Here is a 14,011-nt window from a genome sequence, read left to right as displayed (position 1 = left end):
TTAATTTGCTTTCTTTTTCTTTTTTTGTTGTATTTAATTCTAGAGGCAATGGGGCCTCTAGTATTTGTCCTTGGAGCCAGAAAAACTCCTAACAGTGCTGTGGGATCCTGGACAATCCCATTAACTCTTGATATCCCAAGCAGCACGGCCTGGCTCACAGAGGCAAAGGATGGAATTGGCCGGGGTCTCTGTCAGTCTCTTTGGGCGTATTCCTGTGTGCGTGTGTATATACACACACATGGGTTGGAGGTATGAATTAGGGTCCATCAAAGTTGAATGCATGTGTGCTTTTTTTTAAATAAGGCAGGCCTGGACTGGAGCTTAAGTATTTCCCAGAAGGACCAGTCAAGGCCAGCAAAGACGCTGGCAGAGGAGTGAACAAACACTACTCCCTTATCGCTGGGACGTGAGACAGCTATAAAAACACGGCCTCCATCGACAGCTCGGTCTTTACTTTTGTTCACCTTCTCTGAGAACAGGATGCATCTCCTCCTCCTCCTGGCTGTCCTCCTGCCAGGTAAGACGTTGATTGCATCAGCTGGGGCAACCCTGGGTGGGTCTGAAGCCAGAATGGCTCAAGGGGACACGGACAGAGCCTGTGGCTCTCAGGGAAAGGGTTCAGAATGTGAAGGAATCTCTTGGTATTGGTTTGTGACAAATTAGCTCATGCTTGGGCCTGGAAGAGAACATAGAAGACTTTGAAGCTAACGCTCTCATTCGACAGAAAAGGAAACTGAGTCATCCAGTTAGGAAGTGGTCTCTTATATGTGAACCCCGGCCTCTGATTCAGATTTACTAAACTATCCTGTACAGCTTCCAGCTCCAAACCCCAATGATCCCAAGGACATGGGCAAGTCTAGGTTCCATCTAGCTTCTTTTCCGATGAATAACTCCTCCCCTCCCTCTGTGAACTTCTGATTTCCTCCCTGTAAAATCATGGAGTTGGATCCAATGGTCTCTAGGATCCCTTCCAGTCCTAGATCTGAGACAGACTTAGTTCTAAAATGGAGGCAGGCAGCTTGGAGGCCCTGGTGGTTGTGGTGTTGGATGCTAGGCTAAGCTGAATCTGAATCCTGCCTCAGTTATTCCTGTGTGACCCTAGTGTAGTCACTATTAAAACACTCCGTCTGCCTCTTTTTTCTCACCTCTAAAATGGGGATGATAATAGTAGCACCTACTTCATGGAGTTGTAAGAATCATATAATATTTGTAAAGTGTTTTATAAAGCTTACGCATTAGTTATTAAGTACTATTAAATATCATCATCATCATCCTTCAACCCAAGTTCAAACCCTATTTTAGACACTTATAAACTATCTGGCCACAGGAAAGTCCTATAATCTTTCAGAACTTCAATACGCTCTTCTGTCCTTTTTCTTTTTTTTTTTTTTTAATTATTCATTTAACATTTTTGACTAAAGGAAAGTCCTATAACCTTTCAGACCTTCCATATCTTCTTCTGTCCTTTTTCTTTTTTTTTTTTAAAATTATTCATTTAACATTTTTGACTACAGGAAAATCCAATAACCTTTCAGACCTTCCATATTCTCTTCTGTCCTTTTTCTTTTTTTTTTTTTTAAATTATTCATTTAACATTTTTGACTACAGGAAAATCCAATAACCTTTCAGACCTTCCATATCCTCTTCTGTCCTTTTTCTATTTAAAAAAAAAAATTATTCACTTAACATTTTTGATTACAGGAAAATCCAATAACCTTTCAGACCTCCCATATTCTCTTCTGTCCTTTTTTCTTTAAAAAAAAAAAAAACTATTTATTTAACATTTCCTTTTTCTCCAACTTCATATAAACACAATTTTCAACCTTCATTTTGAAAACTGAGTTCCAAATTCTCTCCCTTTGTCCCCATCCCCCTCATTGAGAAGGCAAACAATTTGATATAAGTTCTACATGTGTAACTATGCAAAAGGTGTTTCCATTTTATCCTGTTGTATAAGGAAACAGACCCCCCCAAAACCCAAACCACCCCTCAAAACAAAGGAAGTGAAAAACATCCGGCTTCGAATCTGCATTTAGACTCCATCAGTTCTTTTTTCATCGTGAGTTCTTTGGGATTGTCTTCCATCCCTGTGTTGTTGAGAAGAGCTAAGATATTCCCAGCTGATCCTCTTACAATATTGCTGTTACTTTGTATAAACTTCGCATATATTTTATATAAACTTTGTATACGATGTGGATACTCACATCGGTAATACCTGCTCCATGAGACAGTCATGAGGAAAGCCCCGATACCTTTGCAATCTCTGTGGTGCAACAGAAATAGGAACTATTAATATGCTTCTATCTAATGAAATAATTGTGAGGAGCAGCGTAGCATCGTGCCGGCCAGCTGGCCTAAGAGGCAAGTCAACTTAGGTGTAAGTCATTCTGGGTAAATCACTTAAACTCATAGTACCCCCCAAGCAGTTCTAATATCAGGAATTGCGGAGCAGGTCAATCAGTCAATAAACAGACTGGGGAGACATAAAAAGCAAAAGACTCTGGCTTTGAGGAGTTTGTGATTACATGGAGAAACAACAAGCAGATGGGTATAAACAAGTTGTGTCCATGAGAAATAATTAACCGAAAAGTCATTCAATTTAAGAGGGACTGGGAAAGATTTCTAGGAAAGGGGATTTTAGTTGGGGATTAATGGAAGAAGGTGGAGATGAGGAGGAAGAAGGCTCTAGGCATGAGGAACAGATCCTGAAACTGCCCAGAGCCATAAGATGGAAGGTCTGATTCATAAAACAGCCTGGAGGCTGGTGTTCCTGGACAGAAGCACAGGCAAGGTGGTGAGGTGTGAGAAGACCAAGAGGTAGATGGGCCGGTTCAGAAGGGCCTGGAAATGCAAACAGTGTTCTGTATTTGATCCAGGAGGCCATAAGAAGCCAGTTGTGTTTATTATGTAGGGGCTGGGACATGATTAGAGCTGCACTTTAGGAAAATCCCTTTGGGCAGCTGAATGAAGAGTGGATTGGGGTGGGGAGGGACTGTTACTGGTCCAAGTGTGAAATGATGAAGTGTTGAGGGAAAAAGGGAGATCTACTTGAGAGATGTTGCGAAACCCTTGGCAACGGCTGGGATGGACAAGAGGGAAGAGAGTCGGGAATCAAAGGTAACTCTTAGTTGGTGAGCCTGGAGTATGGGGAGAATAGTGGCGTCCTTAACAATAATTCAAAAGTTTGGGAGCTGGGATGCATTTAGGGGAAATTACACATAGATAGATAGATAATGTTACTATGCTAATTGTGTGTGTGTGTGTGTGTGTGTGTGTGTGTACTATATATACATAATTATATCTATGTACTGTTAATTGTTTTACAGTTATCTCATTTGAGCCTTGCAACTATTATTCCCATTTTACAGATAAAGAAACTGAGGCAAATAGGTCAATGACTTGCCCAGGAACATACAGCAGTAAATGTCTAAGACCAGATTGAACTCAAGTCTTCCTGATTCTAGGTCTAGAACTCTATCTACTGAGCTGATAAGAAGTATGGGGGTTTAGTTTAGGACATATTTAATTTAAAATGTCTACTGCACATGCAGTCCAAGATGTGTTAAAGCCATTTGGAGATTCCAAATTAGAAGTCAGCAGAGACTTTCAAGCATGACAGGCAGAATCATCAGCAGAGAGATGGTAATTAAATCTATAGGAGCTACTAAAGTCATCAAGTAATATTAGAGGGAGAAGAGAAGAAGACCAGGAAATCTTGTGAGATGTCAGTGATCAGTGGCTAGATTCTCCTAGCAAAGGAAGCAGAGAAAACACGGTCAGAGAGGTAGAAGGAGAATCTGGGGGTCCTGGAAACCTAGAGAGAAGAGAGTACCCAGGAGGAGAGAGTGATGGGCAAAGAAGCAAGAAGAATGAGGGAGGAACAGATTCTGATTGCCATTAGTAAAATTCATAGGTCAGGACCGAAAGGGAGAAGCAAAACCTGGATTATATTGTGTTTTCGGTGCTTCCTCTAAAGACATCATCTGATACCCCATTCTAGAACCAAGAAAAACCACTTTTTGCTTTGTTTCGCCAGCGCTTAGCATACAGTAGTTGGCATATGTTGTTGTTCAATCCTTCATTTGGACTCTTCATGACCACGGGACTTTATGTCCAGGGGGCATTCCTGGAAAAGATACTGGAATGGTTTGCCATTTCCTTTTTTCAGTGAATTAAGGCAAAGAGTGGTTAAATGACTTATCCAGTATCACACAGTGAGTAACAATCAGAGGTAGCATTTGAATTCACACCTTCCAACCTAGTGCGTTTTCTATCCAAGGTACCACTTTGCTGCTCCCAACATTAGTTTTTTTTAAAAATTTTGTATGTTACAAATTTCTGCCAAAGTAATTTCCCTTAAATGTAGATCTTTCCTCTAGGATAAAGAAAATATCTCTGGGTACTAACACCCTTCACAACATGATCCTAATTCAATTTTTTTATCCTTATTGGACATCACTTTCCCTCCCATACTCTCTGATGTTTTCTCTCTGGTCCTCACACTTGACATTGAAATGAATATTCCTAATGAATATTGATGTAGAAGTTTTAAATAAAAATTAACAAGGAAAGTACAGTAACATTAATGAAAAATAAACGTTTAACAAGGAAACTACAAATATTATACACTATGAGCAGGCTGGATTTATATCAGGAAATGTAGGGTGATTCAATATTAGGAATATTCAGTATTACAATACCATAAAGGTAATAGGCCATACTCATAACAAAGGCAATAAAAGTCATATTATTACATCAATAATTACAAAAAGGCTTCTGACAATATACAACCATTCTTAAAAAAAAAAAAAAACTGAAAAGTATAGGAGTAAACAAAGTTTTCCTTAAAATAAGTCATATCTATGGAAAACCAAAAGCCAACATTATCTGTAGCATTTCTAAAAATAAAGAAACAAAATTATTGCTTTTTACAGAGAACATGATGGTCTTAAGAGAACCCAAGAGAGCCAACTACACCAATTGAAGTTATGGGAAATAAAACAAATACACACAAATCACTGGCATATTTGTATAATACCAGTAAAATCCAGCAGGAAAACATAAGAGAAATATTATTTAAAATAACTATAGATATTTGCTAAAACTCACACAAGAACTATGTGAACTGGCTCTGAATCAATAAACACTTATTGGATTGTAAGCTCCTTGGAGGCAACAATTCTTTTTTTTTTTTTTTTAATAGTTTTTGCATCCCCAGCCCTTAGTACTATGTTAGCACATAATAAACACTTAATAAATGTTAATGGTTAACTGAAATTAAAGAAACATGAAAGAAATCACCTGTCAAATTTATGAATAGGTTCTACTCTTGAGGTTCTACCTCATACCCCTCCGATTGGCAAAGCTGACACAAAAGGAAAATTATAAATGCCGGAGGGACTATGTGAAAATAGATACATTATGAAATTATTGGTATAACTATGAACTGCTCTAGCCCTTCTGGAAGTAAAATGCATACAGGAAGTAAAATACACAATTGTGATTACATAAAAGTATTGCAGAAACAAAATCAATATAGCTAAAATTAGAAATGAGGCAGAGAATTGGAGAAAAAAGTTTTAGCAGCAAGTTTCTCTGATAAAGGTCATGTTTCTAAGAGAGGGAATCGATTCAAATTTATAATTATAAGAATAAGAACCATTCCCCAGTTGATAAGACTTATATAAAAAGATGAGGTAGGTAGTTTGAAGGGGAAGAAATCCAAGCTATCAATATGAAAAAAAAAATGCTCTCACTTACTAAAAATTAGAAAAACAGAAATTAAAATAACTCTTGAGGTTCTACCTCATACCCCTCTGCTTGGCAAAGCTGACACAAAAGGAAAATTACAAATGCCGGCGGGACTATGCGAAAAGAACATTACGGAATTATTGGTATAACTGTGAACTGCTCTAGTCCTTCTGGAAGGCAATTGGAACTCACCCTAAAAAATTATTAAACTGTGCATCCCTTTTGACCTAGCTATACTAGGTATATATACCCTATAGAGATCAAATAAAGAGGAAAAGGACCCATATGTGCAAAAAACTCTTAACATAATGGCCAATCACACTCCCGAAGGACTCAGGATGAAATCGGCTATCAACTTCCAAATAGAGAACTGATGGACTCGGAGGAGATTGAGGCATATGGGGTGTGTGGAGGTGTGGGGGTGTGTGAGTGTATATATATACACACACACACACACATACATATTTTGCAGACATGGCTGATGTGGGAACTTGTTCTGCTTGACTATACATATTTGTAAAGAATTTTGTTTTGTTCTTTCTTTTCCCCTAGGACAAAACAGATGTGGAAGGAGAGAATATGGAATTGAAAATAAAATTGAATTTTAAAATAATATTAGGGAGCAGCTAGGTGGGGCAGTGGATGGAGCACCAGCCCTGAAGTCAGGAGGACCTGATTTCAAATCTGATCTCAGACACTTAACATTTCCTAGCTGTGTGACCCTGGCAAATCACTTAACCCCAACTGCCACAGCAATAATAATAATAATAATATTGGAAAAGTAGATAGGAGCTATATTGTAGTAGGAAAGCTAGGTGGCACAGTGGACAGAGCACTGGGCCTGGAGGCAGAAAAATTCTTCTTTCTGAGTTCAAATGTACCTCCAGACATTTACATAATCTTGAGCAAATTACTTTGCCCTGTTCATCTCAGTTTCCTCATCTGTAAAATGAGCTGGGAAAGGAAAGGGTCAACCACTCCAGGATCTCTGCCAAGAAAACCTCAAATAGGGTTGTGGAGAATGGGATGTGACTGCATAACAATATCGTGGTGGTCTTTAAATATCCAGCTGAGGACTTTTGCCTGAGAGGCAACAACTTGCCACTGAAGGGTGGTTTGTGTTTTTTTTTTTATTTTTAAGCACAGAAGTGTTATGGGCAGGTAAATCATACCTTAGTAAGTCCTAGTGGTCAGAAGTGGGATGTTCCTGAATCTGGAAGCTTCTCTACCTGTTGTAACCATGGGCCAGTACCAATTTAGGGAGGCCCATTGAACCTTGTCAGAATCACGTTTTCAAATGTACAAAATAAAATACACAGGGTTTCAGAGGAAACCAATTCTGTTGAAATAGTTATTAAGATTGCTTTTTTTTAATAAACAAGTTTATGGGTATTCAGTCTAAACCTCTTTAGCGTTGGTTGCTGGAATGATGTTTCAGCTGGAAATCTCACGATCCTATAGACCGAGTCTGTGATCTTGGTCTCAATCCCTGGCAAGCTAACCAACCACAGCCTGTGTTTTCCCTTCCTCAGTGAGCACTACTATCGAAGGTGGCAAGTCCCGGGCAGTATGGCAATTCCGAAATATGATCAAGTGCGTCATTCCTGAAAGTGACCCCCTGAAGGACTACAACAATTATGGTTGCTACTGTGGCCTGGGAGGCAGCGGCACCCCTGTGGATGAGCTTGACCAGTGAGTACCCGGGTCAAGAAAGGCGGCAGGTCTCAGGCCTTGGAGCCAACTGGATTCAGTAAACAGAGTTACGGGAGAACCTAATCCAACCTGGGATCCTTTCTAGCGCTAGATTTTATAGTTTTTTAATGCTTGCTCAGGCAGAATGGTGGATGCCTAAAGAGTTGAGCTGGAGTTCAAACCCCATCTTAGATAATTACTAGCTGTGAGATCCTGGCAAGTCACTTAAACCTTCCGCAGCCTAAGGTTGCTCAAATATAAAGTCAAGATAATGGGATCAATCCAGCTAAATTCTAAGAGGTTCTTTACCAGGTTGGCCACAGGGAAAAGGAGAACAATCAAGCAGACAGTCAATCGATGAGCTCTTACTGAGTTTTTTGACCTTCAACTATAAGCTCCCCATGGGTGGTCTGCCCCACAAGACTGATCTGTAGACCATTGCCGCCCTCAAGAAGTGCCATCTTCCCAAACTGGTTTTTTCTGTCCTGTTGCCACCGTCATGCTTAAAGGGTGGGAGGACGACGGCATGGCCTGCTGGAGAGTCAGATACCTGGGTGGGCAAAGGGTGGAAGGCGAAGGGTCCTCAGCTTTTAGCAGCAGAGGAAATAGAGGAAGAATCTGGGTGGGGTGGGAGAAAGTTAGTCTGGAGAACCTGGGGCTTTAGAGGCTGGAGCAAAGGCCTGGGAAAGGTGGCCACCTGTGGCCCAGCACCTGGGCAAGCTCCTGGCTTGGCACTAATTGTCATCCTTGCCCTTCAGGTGCTGTCAGATACATGACCGGTGCTATGAGGCTGCCAAAAAACTGGACAGCTGCAAGTTCCTCCTGGATAACCCCTACACTAAGATTTATTCCTACAGCTGCTCTGGCAATGATATCACCTGCTCAAGTATGTGCACCTCAGACCTCACTGTGTCCTTGAGGGCAAGTAGGCCTTTCATAAGGGGAACCTGATTTGATGTCCTAGAAGGTTCAGGTATTCCCTGTTCTAAGGCCCCTTCTAGCCCTGACTTCCCCTGTTCTAAGGCTCCTCCCAGCCCTGACATCCCCTGTTCTAAGGCCCCTCCCAGCTCTGACATCCCCTGTTCTAAAGCTCTTCCCAGCTCTGACATTCTATGATATGTCAATTGCATAAATCCGGGATGTTCCTCGTGCTTAGCTCAGACCTTTTTCTGTCTTCCCTCTTTAGGCAAAAATAATGAATGTAAAGCCTTCATCTGCAATTGTGACCGCAATGCTGCCATCTGCTTTTCCAAGGCCCCATACAATTCAGAAAATAAGGACCTGGACACTAAGAAACACTGCTAGACTGCTGGCCCCCAGCCCTCCAGAAGCAGCCACCTTCCTCTGAGCCTGTAGGTGGTCTCCTTCATTAAAGCATCTTTTTGAAAGATTCCCTATGGTCTGGCTTTTTCTTTCCTCCCCTTGGGTACTTGGACACACAGGATTGCATTTAGCAAGGTTCTGTTAGTCTTCTCTCTAAGTCTTGACAAATAGAGGAAGGCAGAGTTGGGAAGATGGTCAGCACTAAAATCACTCAGTGTGGTAGAAGACAGCACCAGGCCCAACATTGAAGAGGCATCCATTTATTCCTGGTTTTTCCACCTGGAACAAGAGTGACCTTGGAAGAGAAAGCTGTATTAATGAACAAATGACGAACGAATGAACGAATGACTGAGAAAACATTTCCTGTCAAGCTCAGATCTGAGTCCCACATATGAGAAAGGATATTGGATTTCAGCATAATTTATAACTATGATGTCTGGAGGTTTCATATTCTTTCAATCTTTCTAGGCTTCCTGATTCAAAACTTGAAAATTGATTCATCTTTGATTCATCCCTCTTACTCCTCATTTCCATCCAAATAGTTGTCAAATTTTGTCACGTTTAGGTCTATAACATCTCTTAAATCGGTCTGAATCATCCCCATTCTGGTCCTGATCACCTCTGTACTACAGGAATGGTCTCCTTACCCACAATCTAATTCTCTCTTAGCATCCATTCTTTTTATAGCTATCAAAAGCTTCCCTAAATACAGTTGTGCTGACTCTGTCATTCTGTTGTCCAGAACTTTTGAAACTCTAATAGCAGTGGAGACCCCAATACTTTAAAAAACTGCCAGGCCACCCCAACCTTGGGAATGATGTAGTCACCTTAGGAATGTAGCTATTAGAGTGATGGGGCACAACTTTGAAAAATGAGTGTAAAGGAAAGGGAGTTAGATCTGATATTTTTATTCCACCAAGTCATCCTTCAAGAATGTCTGGTTTGTCATCCAAAAGTCTGAACTGCTATATTTCACCTGGACTTAAACATGAAAGAAGAAAAGAAAGAAAGAAAGGGGGTGTTTGTTAGCCCCCATTCCCAAACTTCCACCTGTAATATCCGGGCTAGCTTTGTGGAGGTCCTTCGGATGGGCCTTGGTCTCAGCAGAATAAACACCATGAGAATGGCCAGGAATAGAGTCTAGAGTCTTTATTCTGGCTCAGTCTTGATCTTAGTGGAGGAGGCAGGAGACACGAGAGCCACCAGGAGGATGGCCAAAAATGGAATGTCTCTTTTCCAGTCCTTCTCAGCCCTTAAATACCCTATGACAATTACATCATTATATCATACTAATTATGCTTGAACTAAAGAACCATGACATTACCATGCTAAGTACGAAGTATATGTGAACTAGAGAACCATCATCTCATCAATTCCAATGAGTTAACACCTTGTTGTAAGTATCCTTGCTTCAAGTATACTTCTCCAAAGTCCTGGTCCTCTACATCCACCAATCACGTGAACTCTAATCCATGATGTCATTTTCACCTTCCTCTCTTTTTTGTTCTATTCCCCAAATCCCTATAAATCTATCTATTTACACCTTGCTCTTGGTTATCTTCCTTCTACTGGAATATAGCCTGCTCTAGTTACCATTATAATTATAATAAAAACCTGCATTTTCACACTCCAAATTTTGGGAGGACACCTGTGCCACTGGTCCAGAATACCAATATTCTGGAAATATTGAACTCCTGAACCCCAACCCCTTCACCTTGGCATTCAAGACCAATAGCAAAATAGCTCCCACTTACCTTTTCAGGTTCATTCACCCTTCCTTTTATGAACTCTATGCTTCCATCAAACTGGACTTTAGTCAAGCAGCATTTATTAAGCATCTATGTGCCAGTCACAGTGCTAAGTACCAGGTTACAAAGAAAAACAAAAGACAATCTGATGCAAGAGATAACATGCTAACAAGCTATTTATTTATTGTGTGGGCTTAAGCTCACACATCTCTGGACCTCAGTCTGTTCTAGCAACTTCAGAAGGAAGGAACTGGATTACTAATCACCATCAGAGTCCCTTCCAGCTCCAAAAAATGCTCAAATGACCAGCTCTATCATTTATTATACACCAGGTACTGTAATAGATTTTGGAGGAGCGAAGGCAAAAGTGAAATAATTCCCTGAAGGGCTAATTAGACTGAGAACAACACAGGCTCATTTAACTAGATACAAAACTATAGACCAAGTGCACTCATCTTCATGAGTTCAAATCTGATCTCAGATATTTCCTAACTGTATAATGAGCAAGTCATGTTACCCTATTTGTTTCCTCATCTATTAAATGAGCTGGAGAAGGAAATGATTCCCCAAAAGATACTGAATTCAGTAACTTTGCCAAGAAAACTCCAAATCCGGCCATGACTGAAACTACCAAACAGTGGGAAAAACATGAAAAACAAAGAGAAAAAAATTATGTCTCATCTGCAGTCAACATCCGTTCTCCATTTAGATAGATTGCATTTTTCATCAGGAATCCTTTGGCACGGTCATGGTTTGTGGGATCGCTCAGAGTTGCTAAATCTTTCACAATACTGCTGTTATGGTGCACAATGTTTGCCTAGATCTGCTCACTTCCCTTTGCATCAGTTCACAAAAGCCTTTCCACGTTTTCTGAACCTACCACCCCCTCATCACTGCCCACAGCATGCTAGTATTCCGTCACCACTGGGCTAGTCCTCAATCGAGGGAATCCCGTTTCTGGTTTGTTGCCGGCACAAAACGACTCACTATAAATATTTTTGGATATGTGTCTGTTTCCTTTTTCTTTTGGTCCTTTTGATCTTGCTGGGTGATTACAGAATATATGTACGATAGCTGGATGGGTGGGCTGAAACCTGATGATCAAGGATGTGGAAAGGCTAAATTAAAGATTTTCCATTTCATGACCCAAAGCTTCATGACCAAGAGTGTGACTCCAATGCACCCGCAGCTGCCAAGCATTTCTCTGCATCCAGCCTCAAAAAGAAATGCTGAACCCTTTAAAGAACGATTCGGTCAAGAAAAAAGCCGACAACAGGGTAAAGAAAAACTGCCTCCAAGGCTGGAGAATCTGGCATCGGACACTTAGGAGCTACGTCACCCTAAGAAGAGCCAATGAGATCATTTTATTTTTATTACCTTAAAATGATTCATGAATATTAATTACTTGGGCGGAGCAACATTGGAGCCACTGTAATTGTTTATTTGGCGCCCAATGAACTGCTCTCCAGGAGAACCCGAGGCTCCAAAGACCAGAAGGCGGAGAGCAGGCGGAGCCACGTGGCAATATTTACCTTTCTTCACCACGTGACGTCGCCTCGTGCGCGCGATAGCGGCTCCTGGAGAGCGGACGGAGCGCCAGAGAGGCGATTGGCTCGCTCCTCCTCACGTGTCCTCCGACGCCTCTCCCAATTGGTGGCCCATTTCCTCCGCCCCATTTGTGCTCGAACTCCTCAGGTAGGGGGACCACGTGACCTAGAACCCCTGTGGCGGCCTGAGGGGAAGAGAAAGCAGAGCTGTGCGCAGGCGCAGGTGAGAGGCGCGCGTACCGTGCGGACGGGGGTCGGGGTTGTCCTCGGGAGGACTTTAAGGGAGGAAAGGCCTGTGAGGTCTCGGGCTCCCCGAGTCTCAGTTTCCCCATGGAGGTGTGGCCCAGGTTGTCGTCGAAGTCTCGGTAATTAATCGGGAAGCACTTATTAAGCTCCTAATGTGTACCCTTTTTATATCTTATTTGTACTAATTAGGGCTTTGTAAACCTTAACGCTAGGGGGCGCCTTAGTGCACAGAGCCCTAGGCAGGAAGATTCATGTTCCTGAGTTCAAATCCAGCCTCAGATACTTACCAGCAGCGTGACCCCTCCCCCCAGCAAGTCATTTCACCCTACTTGCCTCAGTTTCCTCATTTGTAAAATCAGCTGGAGAAGCAAGTGACGAACCACTCCAGTATCTTTGCGCAGAAACCCCCAAATGAGGTCACGGAAGGGAGGGAGCAACAAGTTGTTATATTATTATTATTTTTGTTATTATGTATTAAACCGTGAACTGTTTCAGGTCAGGGACCACGATTAGGACTTTTTGTATTCCCAACTCGGCATGCAGTAGGTGCTTAATAAATGCTTATTGACTTTCCAAAGCCCGAGGCTGAGGATGCCAAGACAAAAATAAATTGGCTTTTATTTTCTAAGATCTTGACAAAATAAATAAAATTTATTTTAAAGGAGGGTTTAAAATAAATTTTATTTTATTTAGTTTTTCAGTTAATCAGCATTAATTTTCCCTTATTTCCTATCAAACCACCACCATCAACAACAGCAAAAACAGAACTTCGGAACAAGTATGGCCAATCTAGCAAAACTAATTTCCCATTGGTCATGTCCAAAAAAAAATATGTCTTGATTTTCTATTGGGAGTCCCATCAGTCACCTGCCAAGTGGGCAGCAGGTTTCCTGTTTGGTCCTCTGGAATCGTGGCTTGTCATTGTATGCGTGAGAATTCTCAAGTTTTTAAAAGTTGTTTTTGTTTATGGTGTTATGTTTTTGGACTTGATATTTGTGGGGATTGCTTGATTGAATAGTCCTTACAAAGACTGCTTTTTTTTTGGGGGGGAAGGGTGGGTTTTAGGATAGGTGACTGGGAGGCAACAGGATCATCAGTGTGGCTGTTAAGTTACAGAGGGGATAAAGTGTTAAACTTAGAGTCAGGAAGAAGAGTTCAAATATCAATTGTTCATGGGGAGGCCGAGCCAATATAATAAAAATGAAAAATTACCTCAATTAAGTTGCCTATTCGGTGCCGTACCAATCAAACTGCCAATAATTATTTTATAAAGGAAGATCCTGCCTCAGATACTTATTAGCTAGGTGACTTCTCAAACAAGATAATAGCATATATAAATAACACTTTAAAAAATCTTGAATCTGCACTAATATAAGTAAAATTGTGCTCCCTTTTGTGCTTCCATCACTCTGTGTTGCTTTATATGGGTCTTTCCATTTTCTCTGAAGCTGTTCATCCTATCATTTTCTATGTTTACCAATAAATAGGCAACTCCCAGCTTTCATTCCTATTTATTTAATTTTTTGCTATTACAAAAAGAATTAATATAAATGGTTTTGTACATAGGGTTTTTTTTTTTTCCCTTGGATGTCTGAGGTAAAGAGTAGGTATAGTTTAATGACTTGGAGCCATTAGGTGGTGTCATAGCCCACAGACCCGAGTTCACCTCCCAGCTAAGACACTAGCTGCATGACCTTGGGCAGG

General features: G+C 41.1%; 1 protein-coding gene across 1 annotated transcript; it reads left to right on the top strand.

Moving 5' to 3' along the window:
• Window positions 1-303: 303 nt before the first annotated feature.
• PLA2G1B (phospholipase A2 group IB) lies at window positions 304-8,836 on the top strand. The gene is made up of 4 exons (XM_031948717.1): window positions 304-517; window positions 7,284-7,443; window positions 8,202-8,329; window positions 8,630-8,836. The coding sequence occupies exons 1-4, from the start codon at window positions 481-483 to the stop codon at window positions 8,746-8,748; spliced, it is 444 nt and encodes a 147-aa protein (XP_031804577.1). The 5' UTR covers window positions 304-480; the 3' UTR covers window positions 8,749-8,836.
• Window positions 8,837-14,011: the final 5,175 nt, after the last annotated feature.

The sequence above is a fragment of the Sarcophilus harrisii genome, chromosome 1, assembly GCF_902635505.1.
Source record: "Sarcophilus harrisii chromosome 1, mSarHar1.11, whole genome shotgun sequence".
NCBI lineage: Eukaryota > Metazoa > Chordata > Mammalia > Dasyuromorphia > Dasyuridae > Sarcophilus > Sarcophilus harrisii.
This window is presented reverse-complemented; position numbering and strand designations above follow the sequence as displayed.